The sequence below is a fragment of the Ambystoma mexicanum genome, chromosome 4q, assembly GCF_040938575.1.
Source record: "Ambystoma mexicanum isolate Mex_15411 chromosome 4q, UKY_AmexF1_1, whole genome shotgun sequence".
Classification (NCBI taxonomy): domain Eukaryota; kingdom Metazoa; phylum Chordata; class Amphibia; order Caudata; family Ambystomatidae; genus Ambystoma; species Ambystoma mexicanum.
In genome coordinates this window covers 1,239,517,653-1,239,537,470 of record NC_090928.1, presented here as the reverse complement: position 1 = coordinate 1,239,537,470, position 19,818 = coordinate 1,239,517,653, and the positions used below count along the sequence as shown (strand labels likewise).

Genomic DNA, 19,818 nt, shown 5'->3' with positions numbered 1-19,818 from the left:
TTGCCATAATTCTAGGGTGGGAATGAGCCCTAATGAAATGGGACATCCAAGTCCGTCAGTCAAAACCTATGCTTACCCTCACTTCTAAAAAGTAATAGGGTGTGCGGTATTTGGCCAACGCAACAGTGATCAAAGCAAATTTCAATGTGAAAATGGAGTTCGTCCACAGCTCCCTTCCCCAAATTCAAGACACTTAGGGTAAGAAAGTTCCACAAGTTCTTAGGATTCACTTGCCAATTTTCCACACTCTCAGATCCTTTTACTCTTTTTATGGATGTCATTTTTAAGACTTCGATAGTGTCTTTTAGTTTTATCCTCTTTAAAACTTTTGGTATATTCCCATTTATTGTTACAGGGTTGTCCTTTGGGCTCCCCCATTACTTTCTCTGGCTAACCTTGTGGGAACTACCGTTCCTAAGGATAGAAAGGATCTTTCTATCCCTTCTACATTTTGTTAGGTGAAACCAGCACACCAGCGGTATGTGGAGTGCTGGGGAGATACAATGTATCCCCTTTCTCACTAGCACTGTAACAATTCTGTTACAGGGACACGCTTACCTTAAATGGCTGGAGGCAGTGAACCTTTTTACTAATTCAGTGCACCTTTATCGTAGAATGTTTCCACAGCCCGGGGAAACGGCACCCATGGGTGCTCATTTTACCAAAATGGCCCCTGTCTTTCTTTTGTTTGCCATTTTAGCATTCCTTGTCCTTTCTTGGATCTTCCCCTGCCCTCCAGGGTGGTAACGTTTTTTGTATGATTTCTATCTTTGGTGGGAGACCTCGGTCAAGCCCGCCCCTGCTCCAGAGTGTCTGTGAAAGCAGGACGCGATGGAGGAGTCCAAAACTCTGCAGCCCTTCGTCTTCCAGCCAGACTGCATGAATCCAGTTCAAACTGGGAGGCTGGCTGTCCTAAAAGGATTGCCCCTCCTTCTCCCCCCCGCCCCAAGTCTGAATGTTGCACATCTGTTTGATTGGCTGGGTTCCTACATAAAAGTCTGATCCTGGATGCACAGAGAGTTAGTCCACCACTGGAACCAAATCCAAAGAGGAAGAAGAAGAAAATGCGACAGATAATTTCCAGCAAATGGAGAGGCTTCTGTGTAACCGGAGCCTGCTGTTACACTTCCTTCCAAGCGACCTGGGCACTCGGAAAATGACAACCCTGACCCGGAGCCTGGTCAGATCCACTAGACTCGAGAAGACCTGCATTCTGAGCCATACCACATTGTGCTGCCACCTTGTGTGGCTGCAATACCCTGGGACCTCGAGCCATTGTGCAGTGCTGAAACTTTGCTGGCATCTTACTGGACCTCCTGTTAGGCAGAAACCTGTGCAGATCCCTTAGGGAACACTGCAAAAGATTTAGGACTACAGGTGTTAGCAGTAAACCCACTTGGTAGCAGTCTGTGCCACCCAGATTTACCTGGTAGCTGTGGCTGAGCAGTCAGACTTCCCTCAAGAAGAGTTAGACAGTATGCAAAGTATACACAATAGGCACTCAGATACAATAGCACAAGCAAACACTGACCAGAGCTTTGGTATCAAAGTATATAATTATTTATTTAAACACACACTGTTTGAAACACTCCAGCACTCTTATTTGTAAAACACTCTAAACACAGTTACTATTATGATATATACAACCCTTATTCCTTATCAGACAAGTCTTAGTTAACACCACTTATTTCCAGACAGAAGTGAGCGCTTAACTATAGATGGCACTCCAATAAGTTCATGAAAAAGGGAGGGAAAAAGGCAGAATATGTGAAGATACACCACTCTAAGATTTAGGAACACTTTTAGCAAGGCAGAAGAGCAAAAGTCACTGGTGAGCCAAAGTCCATAGGCTGGGCCCCCTCTTAGAGAGAGCAGAGCACAAATGCGCCCAAGATCACACAGTTACACTTGGCTTTGAAAGTCTTGCAGAGTGTTCGAAAAGAGTTTAGAGAGGCTCAGAAAAGTTTAGCCAGGGTGTCCCAGGCTAACCCAGGTTCGAAAGCCGGGGGCTAAATCTACTCTGTACAGTCGGTGGCAAGGGAAGCCAGGCGGAACACGGTACCTTAAGTGGGAAGGATCCTCCAGCGGTGGCAGTTGTTCCTGGCAGCGGGTGCAAGTCTCGGCGTCGTCCAGGGGAAGAGAAGATCTCGACTTGGAGGAAAGATGAAGGTCGTTGCACTGCCAGGGAAGAAACCAGCTGCGGAGTTTTCCGGTTAAAGGTATTACCCTTTATTTCGCGGTTGTGGTAAAACGTGGTATTCCGGTTGCCGGGGTGCTTGGTACAGGCAAGGCGGCCACGAGATGCATCGGGAAGGCGAAAAGACGGTGAAACTGGTTATCCCCACCAGTCAAAGGAAGAAGACTCTCCGGCGGGAGATCTCCTCTGTCGTTGGGAAAAGTGGTGAGACGTCCAGCAGGGCTTCACCGGTGGTGTCGTCGTGGCAGGTCGGCTCAGCTTCTTCCTCGTCAGATTCTTAGGTCCTGTGGCGACTTCTGAAGTTCCAGTCCCCAAAGCCCTGCTTTTATGCAGAAAACCCCCATTCACCCAGCCTAGCTGTCACTCAAACATGCTAAGTGCCGGCTCACCACTTGGGCCAATCAGGACGGAGTGCGACTTGAGTTGCCTAGGCAACTCAGTCCAGGGTGCCTAAATCCCCCTCCACCCCTCCTAAGTACCCCAGACAGAGGGGCACCACTTTGGAGGACTTCTGTGGAGAAGCCCGCCAAAAAGTGGAACAAAGGGCTCGACTTGGGTTGGAGTCACAGAAGAGAACACAAATGCCATTTTAGAAACGAGTTTTGGCAGAAAATACCAACCGGAGAATTAATACTAAATAAATAAACCGGTGGTATGTTCGAGGCTATCGTAATTAAATAAATAAACATAGTAGCCTCGAACAATGGGAAAATCCCATAGAGAAATATTTGCGGTTGAATATAAAAAGTAGTATCCACTGCCACCAGCCAAAACTCGATCAGGGGGGACGGAGACGTGCCCCCTCCACTAACAGACCCCGGGGCAATCGAATTGCCCCAGCCAGTACGTCCACAATGTGATGGTTTGTACTGGTTCTGTTCAGAATTCAAGACTAGTAAAGTCAATGGTGACTTTACATGCCCTGGGAGACAGTAGTCAGTCCCAGTGTATGGAGTCTATACAGGGGGGTCACTATGACACCCCTGTGTTACTGCACTGAGGGTGCTGTGTAACACACATCACAAAAACACATGAAGCCCTATGGAGTAAAAGACCCCATAGCCCATTAAACACATCTAGAGTCAAAGGAACACACTCAAATCATGTCCAAGAGTGAGGGTAAAAGAGTCTCACTCTTGGCAGGAGAAAAAAATAAACCCCAAAAATCCAGCAAAGCCGCTGGGGGACTCACTAGGTTAGGAAATTCAGCCTAAACAGAGAATTCTCCCTAACACCTCCAGAGACATGAATCGAGTCCGAAACGGCCCCTCACCAGAGTGCTGGACCTTGTAAGTGACGAGAACTCGACCAGCGATATTCAGTCTTCTTCTGGCTCGTGAAAAGGGCGCCAAAACCACAGAGCCACATCCAGCCACGAAGAAGCTCTTACCTGGAGCGTTCCCCGTTGATCCTTGCTGCAAAAGCCCTTCCAAAGTCCTGTCTTCCGTCTTCATGACAAAGGAATCCATCGACTGAGTTTTGGCTGCAGATCCCGAAGTCTCCCCTGCTGCAATTCTTCTTCTGTGCTGAGGTAATGTGTTGGCTGGAGTATTTACTAACCTTAAGCCTGTGTGATTTATGTCAAGCTTTGGGGTGTTTGTTGTAATTTGGAGTCCTCTCATCCAGTTCACCCAGGCCCACTGCTGGAATCCTAGAGTATCTTCTCAGAAGTCCCTGGACCCTAACTAACTTTAAAGTGAACTACTTACTTGTTTGAACAGTCTTCCTGTGGAACTCTGACTTTTGCCTGCAACTGACCCATATCTCAGCCTGCCTACAGCTGGCACATAGACCACTAGAGTCCCTCTTCTGCCCCAGAGTGAACTTGTGCAATAGAATAGGGAAGGACTGGATAGGTAAAGGGTTCTGTCTTGAAAAGAACAACAAATGTTTAAAAGTACTTACTTGTGAAAGAGTTGGTTGGTAACTGTCACTCTGAGAGGGAAACGTTACAAAAGTTCTTTCCTTGGATGAGTTTTGCCATTCTGAAAAGTATATATAAGGTTATTTTATCTGTGAATGGGTTGTGCTTCTTCCCCACTAGTAATGCTGTTGGCTTAACTTTACTATTCCTGTTGGGATATAAAAGTATGAGTGCCCCATTGAGTTTTGATTCCACTGACCTGCAGTTAGCCTGTCAAGAATAAGTCTGCCTTAGGTTTATACCTACCTTTTTGTTGCTGGTAGCTCCTTTAAAATGTATATAGGTTTTACTTACGTGGAATAGCTGTGTGTCATCCTAATATAAGTTAGAGAGTTATTGCTTACCTCAATCTGGTTCGTCTGATCTGCAAAGCAACTGTAACAGTAGATTACAACATTAGGTTGTACCTGTCTAGAAAAGCTGTGTGCCATTCTTAAAAAGTGTTCTGTAGGTGTAGCTGACCTTAGTCTGCCTGGTGCAATCCTAAATTAGTGTAAAGAGTTCTTTCTTACCTTAATCTGTGTTCCACTGATCTGAAAAGTAACTGTAATTGAATATTACACCAAAAGGTCTTACCTAGTATAATTGTGTGCTATCATAAATGTAGTTTTAGGTATATGTTTTTCCTTGAATCTGTGTTCCACTATTCAGAAAAGTAGCCCAATAACATGGTTGGTTTACTATGTGATTCCTTTATTGAGTGCCACTGAATAACTGACAGGGTCTACTACCCTTGATTTGCAGTAAAGTCATCAAAAAGTAACTAATGGTCTTACTCCCCATGAACAGGTGTTGCCTATACTAAATGTGTATGAAATGGTTTGACTTCCCTGAAATTACTGTTAGGTATTCTGAAGAAGGTTTATGCACACGCATTGTGTTGTGTTTCTATAATGTGTTTATGACTATGACAAAGTGCTTACCCCAAGACTTAACTTGACCTAACTGTATTTATAATAAACCTGTATTGTTTAGAATACTTCTGGTGCAAGTGTTTCTATTGATCCTTGGTATACTACAGGTTCAGTGTACTTTCCTACAGCCCTCCCTCCTAAAATAAGCCTGGGTGCTCTGTCTACACTACCATATGCTCAGGTGGTACAGTCTTATACTAAGAGTGGAGTCTTGTACTGTCTCAGTTGAATGGTTTTACTAAGCCCTTAGCTGTTCCTCAAGCGGCTTTCTCCTGCGGAAACCTCCGGCTCCCTGGAGACACGGCTCCCTCGCCACACTTTGCTCGGCTTCACCAGACAGCCTATCAGCATCCCGTTCCCCTTGGCCTGAATCCTGGTTCTGCTGCGATACTGCCTCCAGCTCGCACTCCAATTCGCTCTCCAACTCATGCTCCAACTCGTTCTCCAACCTGCTCATTTTGCCAAGCATGCGTATTCCTTTTATATCCATCTAAATACTTAACAGGCTGCAGGTGGGCATAGTTGAAGTCAATTGCCTGACCCTGCCTGGCATCGTTAGTAGGACATGTCTATTGGTGAAGTTGGTGTGCCTTGATCGGCATCTTCCTCGTCCCAGTGCCATAGTGATGTTTCTCATGGGAAATCTCTTGATTTCTTCTTCTTCGTCTCAGTATTTGAATGGTGTTTAGGGAAAGGAGGAGTTTGTGCTTGAATATACCCAATAAAGGCTGAGGGATGGTTGGAAAGGCCATTATCAAGAAGGGGGGGGATACCGTGTCACACCCTCTGGTATTCCCTCCCCAGTCCCAAAGGGCCCTCTACCCAGGTGATCCTCGTTTTGTCCACCCCGAGGGTTGCGATTCTTGGGATTCGATAGCGATGGCCCGCCCATGGCCACCTGCATTGAAGATCCACGGGAAGTAGGTTGGGAAAGACCCTTAGGTTTTTCACACTTGCTAGTTTTAGACCAAACTTGCGGATGACTGAATCTGTGTGGCAGAGTAGTGCCATGTTCTCTATTTATGCAGACCAACTTCTCCTATATGTTCATAGTCTGGGTAGGAATTCCAGGGAGGTGCTGGAACTATTTGAGGAGTTGGCCTGAATTCCAGGTGCCAGATAAATGGTCCAAATTTCTTATGCACCCACTTACTGGGAAGAAGAGCGGCAGGGAGAGTAAATAAGAGTAATTAACTTTCAGAGCAGCAGAAGGGGTCAGACAGAAAGACTGAAGGAGACCAGACAAATGAGGGTCAAAGATAAAGAGAGCAACAGCGGACGTCAGTGGGAAAGAAAGAGAGGGTCAGAGAGAATGACAAAAAAGGTGAAAGTGAGAGGAACCATGGAGGGTGAAAGATGGAGAGCAACAGGAGGTTAGAGAGAAAGCCAGAGGATGAACAATAAGAATCGGGGAGGGTGAAAGCATGACATGGAGAGCAACCAGAGGTCAGAGAAATGGAGAAGGACAAAGCGAGAAGAACGAGGGATGGTGGAAAAGATGGAGAGCAATAAGAAGTCAGAGTGAAAGACTGAGAGAAGGTGAAAGTGAGAGGGAGCATGAAATAGAGAGCAACAGGAGGTCACAGGGAAAGACATCGAGAGGAGAAAGCTTGAAGAACGAGGGCAGGTTAAATATGGCAAGCAGCAGAGGAGGTCAGACAGAAAGACAAAGAAGGAGAAAGCAAGAAGAATGAGGGAGGGCAAAAGAGATGGATAGCAGAAGAGGAGGTCAGAGAGAAAGAGTGAGGAAAGAAACAGAAAGCCTGAGAGAGTCATAAAGAAACAGCAAAGAGAAAGCAATACGCCTGGGTGAACAATGACGATGATGTAGTCCAAAGAAACAATCTGCAGCTATTCCTTCAACACTTTCCATGTGTGTACCGTACCTTGAACACTGTACCGCTGAGCGTTACCAGAAATGCTACTTGTGATGTTTTTTCTTAATCTCCGCCATGATCCTTCTCTGCTCGGCCCAGCTTCAATATGAAGCAACATGTCCGGACTACACAGCACTCATCAATGTTGCTGTCTCAGCCATGGGGGAGGTTTGACTTGAGTTTAGCCCTGGGCTCTCGCAGTGGAGTTGCATTCTATCGTTTTCATTTCAGGGGATGAATTATTCACCACAGGAGAACTATAGAGCTCTGATTCAATACCTGAATGGCAGACAGCCGCTGGAATCCTCCATCACTCTATTCATTTATGTACTCATTGATTCACTGACTGGCTGCCTCGCTCACTCATTTATCAAACTCACTCGCTCACAAGCTCACCCATTCACTCACTGAAGCATAAAAGACTGTATCTCAACCAACAAACTATTCACATGGGAATGCAGTTAAAAAGACATCTGTAAACTCATGTAGTTTGGATTAAGTATCCCCAACAACAGAGTTTTCATGATCCCCCAGGCCATGCTCGAGATGTTCACAGTCCTGTCATTTCCCGTTGAATGTTCTGACTTGTAGGTTTTGCCATTGATCTTTTAAATTTAGGGAAACTATATTTTCCAGAATTCCAGGAAAACCCAGGACTGGTGGACTTTCACATGCGTGGCATGGGGGAAACAGGAGGGCTCAGCAATAATAATTGAATATTTCGGACAAACCGTGTGGCCGAGGCAGATGTGCCCTGAGTGTGCTATGTAGGATATATCAATGCAGCTTCCTTTCTGGAACTCTTTCAGATTTCCCATGCAATAAACACAAGTCTCCTTACAGGTAAATCCCCATCTCGCCTTCCGTGTGATGGGGGCAGCACAAACACAGAAGTGAAACTGCTTCCCAAGGGTATTTGCTGGATACAAATCCTGACATTTGCAATAAGTGACAGTGATGCAAATGATATGTGCCTGGGGCGTTTTAGCCTGCATCAAAGGCAGCCCATTCCCATATTGGAATAGTAGCCTTGGGGGTGTACTAAAACTAAGGGCCTAGTGACTTTGGTGGGGGGTGGGGATGGGGCCCATGAGTAACCCCTCGAGTGACAGCTGTGGTGTCCTTCCAGCGATGCGATCATAAGATGAGTAGACGTGCCATCTTCAAACATAAACAGAAGCTTTGCAAAAGTCAGGAGGGACAGCTCTCCAGTTCACACCTTCCCTTCCGGTGCAGCAGACGCTTGTAAGGCGCATGCGCTCTAGCCATGCCTTCAAGTCTGCCTCCTGGGGCCTTCTCACAACTGGAGCCTGCCCTGAGTAGCTGGAGCTTCACACCTTCCCTTCTGGTGCAGCCGACACCTATAAGCCTCATGCGCTCTAGCCATGCCTTCTACTCTGTCTCCTGGGGCCTTCTCACAACTGGAGCCTGCCCTGGGTAGCTGGAGCTTCACACCTTCCCTTCTGGTGCAGCCAACACCTATAAGCCTCATGCGCTCTAGCCATGCCTTCTACTCTGTCTCCTGGGGCCTTCTCACAACTGGAGCCTGCCCTGGGTAGCTGGAGCTTCACACCCTCCCTTCCGGTGCAGCAGACGCTTGTAAGGCGCATGCGCACTAGCCATGCCTTCAAATCTGCCTCCTGGAGCCTTCTCACAACTGGAGCCTGCCCTGGGTAGCTGGAGCTTCACACCCTCCCTTCCGGTGCAGCAGACGCTTGTAAGGCGCATGCGCTCTAGCCATGCCTTTTACTCCGTCTCCTGGGGCCTTCTCACAACTGGAGCCTGCCATGGGTAGCTGGAGCTTCACACCCTCCCTTCCGGTGCAGCAGACGCTTGTAAGGCGCATGCGCTCTAGCCATGCCTTCAAATCTGCCTCCTGGAACCTTCTCACAACTGGAGCCTGCCCTGGGTAGCTGGAGGTTCACACCCTCCCTTCTGGGGCAGCAGACGCCTGTAAGGCTCATGCGCTCTAGCCATGCCTTCAAGTCCGTCTCCTGGGGCCTTCTCACAACTGGAGCCTGCCCTTGGTAGCTGCTTCAGCAGTGGCATTGACAAGCACCTGCCAGCGCCCATCAGGACCTGCCTAATGTGAACATTGCAGCAAAAATGCACTACTCGTTATTCGCGAGTGGCAGGTGGATATTTTGTGGCCTTTGGAAATGTTCTGGCAGTGCCTCTTAACGATCCATCTTCAGGGTGGTATTTTCCTCCTCTTCAAATGTTGCAAGGTAAGCTAGCAAACCCTGCACTTGGAAGGGCTGGTGAGGGAACTAAAGTCCAAATGACAGAGGGTTTCAAAACTTCCAGCAGCTACCCCATCAGTGGGGGAAGCCACAACTAAGGTTCTCTAGAATGGAGTCAGGAATTCACACAATTGGTCATATCTGGTTCCTGCCTCTGTGACCCTCACTCTGCAAGGCAGACCGTGGCTGTGCCCATATATCGCAACATATACATCCCATTTGCTCACTTGTAGGAACGGCTGGCCCTTGGATTGGGTACTCTATTGTATACATGGAGTTCTAGAATCGTGAAACTAGTGCAATCCACACAGCCAGCTGCAAGAGGAGACTTGCGCAGAAAAACTGTATGCTAGGTGTACCCTGACCCCTGCGGGACCTAGGGTCTTCTCAGGGTGCACACTTGGTATCCCCCTTGCTGATGAGCACTCATCAGAGGCAAAGGTGATTAAACCTGATGGGAAATGTCAGAGACAGGGCTTCTAGGCAGAGGGTCAAGATGGTACATTCTGCCTCACACAACCCTAACCGGAAGACTGCAACTGAGCCGCTTAGTGACACCTGCTTAATGTACAACCCATTTTAAAGGGCATCTGATCATGCATACTACTTTTTTCACCACAGCCTACAAAATTGGTCTGAAGGCGCCCAACAACTCAAAATGTCCTTCCTGGTGAAAATAGGACCTAAAACAAACACACACACACCTGCACCTTATTTTCTGATATGATACTGTTAATCTACCTATTTCCTGTCTGTTGAGGCCGAGGTTTAGATTGCATGAGGTCTGGACAGCAGATGTTTAGGAAATCAGTGGGATTACTAGTCCTAGCGTAAGGCATTATCAGGGCAGGCGTGGTATCCTACAACATATATGCTTGAGTAGTAAGTTCCCAAACACAAATCCACTCATCAATGCTCTGTGCCTCTGTAACTTGCCTTGTATCACAGAAGTGACCTTCAACCCATTGCACCCTGTATCCCCATTAATACCCACCATGCACAAGGAATTAGACCTGCCTGACAGCAAACCGCGTCAGAAGAGGTCCCATCTTGCAGGGACTTTGATGCAATCCCTTTAAAATAGTAGTCCAATCATGATTAGAGTACTGGCCTTTACCTTAGAAGAGACTAGTATGGTTGTGGAAGGATGAAGGTTTCCTATGAAGGTTTTGGAAGCAGTAGTGACCCCCCCAATTAAGAACTTTCTTGGAAAGTCAAGACATCTTAGATAGCTTCCAAATGGGCTTTTGCCCCTTGATGGGAACCAAATCAGTTATGGTATCGGTATTGGATGATCTTACCATGATCAGGGACGAGGGCAGCACGACAGGTCTCATTCTTTTGGACCCGTCGGCTGCTTTCGATACCATTGATCATGGAATATTGATGGCGAGGCTAAAGGAGGCAGGATTTGCTGGGGCAGCACTGGATTGATTTAATGCTTTCTTGACCTCTCGCTCACAGATTGTTTCCCTTCAACCCTATGGCTCCTCTCCGGTTTCGGTCTCCTATGGGGTTCCGCAGGGTTCGGCTCTTTCTCCTCTGCTTTTCAATTTATATATTCGCCCTTTGCTGATCTTGATTCATCTGTTTGGGTTTAGAGTCGTCGCATATGCAGATGACATACAAATGTGGTTTAGACTTGACACTAAGCAGGGTGATGTAAGAGATAAGCTAAAAAATTGCCTGGAAGCCGTCCGAGTCTGGATGGAGTCAAATTGGTTCAAGTTGAATGGCGGGAAGACAGATTCTGATTTTGGGCCCGACAGGGGCTGCTGATGGATGGTCCGATGCTTTTTGGCCCGCATCATTGGGCCTGTTACCTAAGCCTTACAAGACAGTTCGTGATTTAGGTGTAACGTTTTCGGAATCCCTGTCTATGGAGGCGCAGGTTTACTCAGTGTATGGTGCAGGCTTTGTTAAGCTCAAACAGCTAAAGAAAGTCCTCCCGTTTATTTCAGATACATTTCATGCTTAAGTAGTGGCAGCTTGTGTTAATGGGAGTCTGGATTATTGTAATGCTGTTTACCTGGCCCAGCCTGCCTTTCTTATGCAGCCGCTGCAGGTGCTACCAAACACAGAAGTGCGTTTGCTTACCAACTTGCCAGCCAAAGCAGGAGTAACTAACGCTAGACAATCTCTCCATTGACTCCCGGTAGAAGCTCGGGCACAGTGTAAAGCGCTTTGCATTATGCCCCGTGCACTATGTGGAACTGGATGCTTAGCCATCCAGGAGAAACTGGTTAGACATAGCCCGCTGCATTCTTGGAGATCCTCTAATGCAGCACTCCTTCAGATACCCAAGTATAAGAAAGAACATTTGGGTGGTCGGACCTTTTCAGTGGCCGGCCCCAGGCTTTGGAATTCACTGCCTGAAAATTTGAGAAAAATTGAGGATTTCTTATCCTTCAAAAAGCATCTTAAAATGTTTCTCTTTAGATAAAGCTCAGAGATACTTACCCCCTTTGACACGTGGGTTTTGTTTACATCTATCCTGACTATCAGTTGTTTGAGCACCATGATGCCTTGAGTGATAGAGCGCTATACAAATACATTGATTGATGTGGAGAACGTCATCCCCAGGCAATGCTGATGTACAGAGAGAGGATCAGGATCAATACCTGGAGTTCTTCTGTCTGCGGCTCCATCGGGAGGTCTGTGGAGTATTCCTCGGCTCGCTCCACGCTCACCATCATGGTCTCAGTTTGCGTGAAGCTGGTGATGAGGCCAGACAGCAGGTTGGTGACCGAGAGGGCGTACGAGAGCGCCAAGCCCACCAGTCCTGAGAAAAGAAAAACAGGAAAAGGTTGCAGATGCATCAGTGTTGCTGAAGGATGAAGATTGTACAAAGTCACAGACGTGCACTCAGGCAACATGGCCACCATGAAGATCAGGGATCACGAACAGGTTATGCCATTCTAAAAGAGGAAAAGGACTGGAGAACAAGCACTTCCTGGAGAATACAATCAACATGTTTATCAAATAACATAACAGCATCTGTATTGCAATGCTCAAATTTGAACAGGGTATAATTAATTCTCTGAGCAGAGTTATTTTGCTTGAATTTTTGTCCACTTCGGTCCTTCCAAAAAGGTCTCCGAGTGCCTCACAAGGTTCAAAAGTACAAAAGATGGGAGGTGAAATGGAAGTTACAGCATTTCTCAGGATAGGAAGATAGGATAGATGGGGAATGGCTGAGGCGGTGGCATGGCCGTGTTAGGTATGGGGAAAGAGATCAGGGAACATTAACAGGTGCTTCCATTAGAAAAGAGGAAAAAGAGCACCAGAACAAGCCGAGGAGAAACAATGCAGAGACAGAAACTACCTCTTTTTAAAAATTAATTATGAGCAACTAGGCTGCTACATGTGTGAAAATGTAGGGAGCATCTTCTAGTTTGGAAACAATCAAGGCCAGGCTACAGAGATCAACTTTCTATGGCCAATTCAGGTGCTAGTGCTAGAGTCCAAAACGATTAACAGTATGAACACTTAATTAAAAAGAGGAAACAAGACAGGGTGGTCCTACAAACAAGACAAAGCAACATAAAAGGCAGCTGCAATGGCCGAGGTATCGACAGAGAACTTGAAGCCAAAATGCAAGGTCAACATTTTTTAAGTGGGTACTAAATAAAATAAAACAGGAATTATGTTTAAACAAGCCCACGGGGTGGGATTCTTAAAGTAAGTACAACTTGGTCAGGCTTCCATAGAGGGAAACAGTTACATGTCGTCTTTGGGGTTTACAGCACTGCGCTCTTCTCTCTTGAATCTTAAATCTTTATTGGTTGATGTTGACCACATCAGGATGCTGCATGGATTCTCCTGGACTTGATGAATTCTTGGCATTACCACCCCTGGTGACGCGGATCATCTGTACAGAGGTCATGTTCCGGGCGTGGGGTTATCAGGAACTCTCCCTAACTCTCAAAGGAGTGTAGAAGGCCCTCTACTGAGAACAAACATGGGTCAAATGCCCTGTTCTATGTAATGTCTTCCACTCAGGAGGGTATGGGTATACAACCACGTTTTAGCTCACTGCACCCATGACAAAGGAGAAATAACTATCTGCATATCAGTCTTTGTCCCACCCACAAGGGCAGTACAGAACCGAAATTCTAGGCAATTCCACTCTGAACAAATCAGCCACCCCAGACAGGTTTTGCCTTGTTGGGCCTCCTCAGTGAGGTGAAGCTGAGCCTCTCTAAGTCACAGTGAGCAAGGGGTCCACGTCTGGATTATCCTGGGTTACTTAGGGTGAAAACCCAAGTTTTTCAAAATTACAAAGGAGTGTGGGAGCCTCTCTATTAAGAAGGACCCTGGGTCAAATGCCCTGTTATATGTAATCTCTTCCATGCAGGAGGGTCCATAACCACCTTTTAGCTTCCTGCACACTTCACCCCTCACAGAGGGATCATCTGTACAGAGGTTGTGTTTTGGGCATGGGATTATCAGGCACTCTCCCTAACTGTCTTGCATAGTGGTGAAATGCTCCTCTAGTAGCCGCCAGTGTAATGTCCTGGTTGATCAGGGATGATGTGATGCCATTTGTTAGGGAGATTTTGGGGAGGGCGGTGTAAGCATCAAACGTAATGGTAGAGCAATGTGCCACCCAAAAGGAAAGAACAGACTCTCCTAATGGTAGCTGTAGCAGTGTAGTCAGGCTTAACTTCAGGCAGGAGGAAGGCTAGCAGAGAGGTACAATTATTTACAATAGTCACCACAAAATAATACACCAAACTTATATAAATAAAGTGTATATTATTCAGCATAAGGTCAGTAACGAATCGAGGGAATTCGCCCCTTCTCCCTAAAGAAGAGCCCCCCGCACCCTGAGAGGCTAGGGAGGTGAACCCGCTACACAACACCCTCCCTATGGGTGGTGGAGGCAAGTGGGACTTCAATGGGAGAGATTCCGCTTTAGGGGACAAGGACTCCCGTCCCTGCGAGGAACTCCAGAAACCATTACCCATAAATGACAAACATTGGCACCTGGAAACACTTTATGCTGTATAGGCACCATACAAATGTTCAATAAATAAATATACTATAAATGGGACTTTCTAAAATACCAAGAACGTACATGTCCCAAGACTTGGGTAAAGAAAAAGTAAATCTATACCATTATCAAGAAGAAAGAGAATGTGTCCCTTTAAATACAAGTCTCCAATCAACTGAGACGAGTACGTTGAATAGTGAGTACATGCCGAACAACGTGGAGAGAGAAAACATCTTTGCAGACGAGGGAGGCCCCCTTCCTGCATAACACTTGAAGAAGGCAGAGCAGAAGCGAGCCAACAAGCCCGCGACATTCATGCTTGAGCTGCACTTACGGGGGAAGACGTCAGACACAGCGTATCCCAGATTTAGGAGGCAGAAAGGGAGTTGGTGGTGTGACCACGAAGGATACGTGGTTGGCAGGTGGCCCACAAACCAACATCGAAAACCCTCCCAAATACAGAGCAACAATCCAGGAACACTGGGATGCTGCGAGAGAGAATCCCAGGAAGAGGACACCGGCGACAGTAAGCCAACAGCAACAAAGAGCGAGAGAGAAGCTCCCAGACAGGCACGGAGCCTGGAGGGTTCTATGTGATCTTAAAGAAATTACAGAGAATGAATTTACAGTGAAACTTTAATAACGAAACAATATCGAATTTTTTTTAAATTATTTGTTTTGTCCCTCCAAACGCTCCATTTCCCCATGCTTTTAAACTCACCACAACCCCTCTCCACCAGTTTTAACCCCTTAAAAAGGAAATACTTTTCATTGTAAATGTTTTTGCTGTAAATTCATTCTCTGTTTTTTATTAGTTATAATTACTGGATATCAGCCCAGAGACGTTGCCCTACGTTGTTGAAGGTAATGGGAAGACCAGGAGGCCAAAGGGAATCGTTATACAGTTCAAGTAACACGTCCCAGTGCAAGTCAAGAAAAAATGAATACAAAACGGATGATCTTAAATCAGGTTGCTTTCTCTCCTGAGAGGGATCGAAAGCAACCTTCGATAACACTACCCTGGGAAAAGGGGAAAGTACCCAAATCTTCAATAAAGAATGAAGGGAATATAAGAGAAAGAGAATATTGCGATTGGAAGTACAGAGAAACCTTTAGGAGCGATATTAATGTGAGAAAGAAACTCATAGAAATCCCCAAGAAGGAGAACCAGAGAATGTTGATATCAATACACTGCAAAGAGGAAAAACAGACAAGCTATTCAAGACAGGATGAAAGGAACCTAAGAGAAAAAGAGTGTTATAAAATGAAGCTCAGAGAGACCGCCAGAGTAAACAATATACAGGACAGAGAATATCAGACTAAGGCGAACCACAATTGTGTAGAAAGCCAGAACTACAGAAGAAAGTGTACGTTTCCGAGACCTCTAAAAAGGATCAAAGAAAGTACGAGAAAGGCCAACAAGGAAATGGGAAGGCAGGTGTCTAACAGTACTTTTCCCTAGACAACAAATTAGCAAACCTTCGAGAAGAGTTTGCTTCACGCCTGATTGATGAGCACACCTAATAAAAGATTTGCAACTACTGGGGTTGAGGTGATTCTCCAGTGGATTTGCATCATGAACATGCAAGTGCCACTTGACCGACTTATATAGTGTATATACATTACACAATTCTAACATTTAGATCCAGTGAGCAGGGGACGCAACGTTCTATGCAGACAGAGCAAGAGGCATACCAAAGTCCAGGGTCTAGTTTTAGGAGACAGTCCCTAGGCTCAGATAGACATATTGCACACCACGAGGGACTCCATAGCAACACACAATGATACAATGTATATTCTATGCAGGGATTAGAAATTTAGAAATACCTAATAAATCAGGGAACGTCTCTAAAACTCTAGGGCTTGATGAATAACTCCAGGGAGACGTGGGGACCCTAGAAAAAATGCCACAGTCCAGGCAAGTATCTTGCAAGGTCACTTGTAGGAGTTCTTAAATTGAACAATGTGACCCATTGTAAACGAAAGGACAAGGTCTGTAGGCTGACCTGAGGTTAGAATGAAAAGCCATGGAAACCTTCTCACAGGTTTCCAGGAGAAAACAGCAGACGCCCGGGGGCACCAGGGGAGACCCAGGAGAAGAGATACAGTATAGGGTTTGCAACAAGCAGAGAACCGGAGCAAGAGTCAACCCGACCATGTTAACCAATGGTGAATTGTGGTAAAGGGGGACCTGCAGAAGCCAACTATAATGGGGACCTATGAGGATGAATATCTTAAATAACCTGCCAATCCAGGGCCCAGAAGAGTGTGCTTACAGTGTTGATTCCGGGAAAAAGCATTCTAGGAAAGCAGAACAGCATAGTAAGTAAAGTTGAAAGCATCCGGTCATCCAGGGACTTGCACCCTGAGCCAATGCTGATATTGCAGTCCAATAGAAGGCCAATTGTCCTTCACAAGAGTTGGACCCACCATCCAAAGGTGGACTCAGCAGCAAAGACGGCTCCAGGAGAATGGAGGAACCTACAAATGGCAACTGTGGATTGAAAACCAGCAAAAGCTGCCCCCTGCAGCAGGACAATGATGAAGGCAATCAAACATGGCCCTGAAAAAAAGATTTGGGGGATGTTGAGTGTCCTGCTGTCATTGGTACACCCACTCCCTCCTTTCCTGTCGCTCTCTGGCCGGCCTCTCTTGGCCCTCCTCCTGCTCCTACCTGCGAGGCCAAAAACCTTGGGGTCATCTTCGACTCTACACTCTCCTTCTCTCCTCACATCTTAGACGTCTCTAAGAAGTCACACTACCAGCTGCACCTCCTCAGAGGTATTCTACCTTTCCTCTCCTTCCCCCAGAAGCTCACTGTCTCCAGAGCTCTGGTTCTCTCTAGACTGGACTACTGCAACAGCCTCTTTCTAAATCTGCCTGCCTCTACTCTCCACCCTCTGCAACTCATCCAGAACAAGACTGCAAGACTTGTCCTTGGCCTCAAGCCCAGGGATCGTATCTCTCCGGGACTGAAATCTCTGCACTGGCTCCCAGTGGCTGCGAGGACCAAGTTCAAAACCCTCTGCACTGTCCACAAGGCCTTCTGGGGCCAAGGGCCACAATACCTTCAACTCTCTCTTCCTAAATATCTTCCCTCTCGAGCTCTTCGCTCATCCACCTCCAACTCCCTTAGGGTCAGTCGCTTCTCCAAGCAACGAGTTGGTGGTAGATCTCTTTCTTCGGCTGGAGCATCCCTCTGGAACAGCCTCCCTGAAACTTGAAGAGAACCATCTCCAGTTCCGGAAGCACCTCAAAACCTTTCTCTTTGCTTCTGCCTTTTCTCCTCCCCTCCCCTGCTGACCTCCTGGCTGAAACTGAATCTGCACTGGTCACCTGGCCACCCTCTGTTCTCGGACCCAGGCCCCTCCACCTCCAGTCACACACACCTGCGCTACCTGCCTGGCAAGCCCCGCTCCTGGGGACTGTTTCTGTATCCCTACAGTCCCACTACCAGCACTTGACCCCTCATGTCTGCACTTACCTTTGCACTTGCCCCTGCTGGCCTTTACTTATTGTTTTATTCTATACTCATGTACTGCACTGTCCCTCCCACCTTCCCCTCGCACTTTCCCCCTTCCCCCTCCCTTGCACTTGAGCGATCTGAATGACACCTGGCCTAGTAGGATCGCTGTCTGTCCTCCCTTTGTTCCCCCTCCCTTGCCTCGTTGCGCCTTGAAACACTTGTGTATAGGCGCATTATAAATGCCATATCCGATCATATCATATCAAACAGCCTTCCAAGTGGCGCAGCATTCAAAACAAAGATGGAAGACCCTTTTGCTAAATGGCCTGTGGAGATGCCCCAGGGTGGAAGGCCTGCCCCAGGAGATCCACTACCAGGACGAGGAAGACTCCAGAAGGACACACAGTGACCTAAACCCAGACCACGGAATCCCACAAGACTGCACCCAGCTAGTATGGCCAGAAGAGGACCTAGAAAAGTAGCAATGGTGGGAAACGGTTGAAAATCATCTAGCAGATAAGATTACATGAGCTACCTCCAAGAATCCAGCAGCAATGAATTCAGGAACAGTGGTGGCCTCACTATCCCACCAATCCTTTCAAGGGATTTAAAATAAAGGCTTTGCCTGTCAGCCAATCAGGCTAGTCCAAACATATGTCAAACGCAGAGGAGCACACCCACATGAAGTGTAGTGGCCTGCTCAGGTCCAGAAACTGGTCTAAACCAGTTACCACACCTATGGAGACTGTCATCTTGGGCTCACAAAGAACCCAAATAGGCAGAATTACCTCCTGAGGCCTGCCTTGTGGTTTCCGGAAGTCCCCTAAACAAAATGGGCTTAGTAGGACTAAAAAATCCAATAGTATCCATTGGCAACCAAAAAGGCACAATGGCATACTAATGCAGTTAATCGCCTAAATAAATGAAATATTAGTGCCCACCATCTACCCTATAACCATCTACCCTACAAAACCAACATAGTGTGATGAAATACCCCTAGGGCAAAAATGGGGTGCAACATGGCACCTTATGGGCAACCCAATACCATATACCTTAAGTAAGGAAAAAAGTGGTATAGTGGCACAGGGACATCAGCAAAATTCCCTGACTGCCAAAATACAATAGACACTCCAAACACTAAAGGGGGAAGAGGAGTAGGGTCCCCACAAAATGAAACTGCAGAACCCTCCAGAATAGAGTTCTGCCCTCACAATATGCATTACGTATCCTACTTGGATTTAGAGTGTAGAAGGAATCATGTGCTTAAGTTCTGAGTGGCACCCTGGGACCCTGAACATGAGGGCAATCACTGCTTTTAATATAGTCCAGGTGGCTAGTCTTTAACTTACACCTGGGGGTCTAGATGCATTGCGTCTGCCACCAGGTATGGGGCTAACGCTTTAGGGTAGAAAGTCAGTTAGGTATTAAATGGCCAGTTACTGTTTTTATCCACACTATGCTTTGCTATGAGTTATGTTGAACCAGAGTACTTAGTTTTCCTATCAGAATTATTTTATGTGTGCTATGTACCTGTTATTCTTTTGCGGTGTCTGTTGACATTAATTGTACCTTCCTACTAGCCTTTCTTCCTCCTGCTCTGCTATGGCTACCATTGGAGGGACTGGCCTTTACTTTTGGTGGGTCTTTTTGGATCCACCATTACGTTAGACCTGAACATCTCCCTTCAGTTGTCTCGCAGCACATCTGTGCCGATACTCGGGGGCTGCAAAACACAAGATCCTCCAAACAAGAAATCAAGAACTGAACAGAATATTAAATTCCCAGGTAGTAATTATCCCTCCACTTCACAAACCTGTTGTGCATGAAGTTCTGGTTCTGAGAACACAACATGACATCCATTTCACACAGTCAAACACACGCAGCACTGTACTGCCGACATAATGTTCATTCAATTTATGTGAATCTACTTGCAACAGGTCTTCCAAATAAAACGATGCCAAAGAAAAAAATATTAAATAAATGGTGTGGGTACGAAGATCAGAATTTAGATATTGGAAGACACTTGCTGTAGTTTGCTGCTGTAATTTGCTAAACACTAGCCACAGTTTAGTTTATTTATAGAGCGCGACCGAACCCCCGGGTAGCTGGGCGCATAATCCTATGGACAACATAGTTACATATCGTTGCGCACAGCAGGAAAAGTACATACATTCAATGGTGAAGTAAAAAATAAGCAAAGA

The 19,818-nt window shown here is 46.5% G+C and overlaps 1 protein-coding gene across 1 annotated transcript in view; it reads right to left on the bottom strand.

The window, feature by feature from the left end:
• Positions 1-19,818, bottom strand: part of ABCC10 (ATP binding cassette subfamily C member 10) — a 609,641-nt gene that overhangs the window by 203,714 nt on the left and 386,109 nt on the right. The window contains 1 exon segment of the mRNA XM_069608805.1: positions 11,777-11,937. Within this exon segment, the coding sequence (XP_069464906.1) occupies positions 11,777-11,937 (161 nt within the window).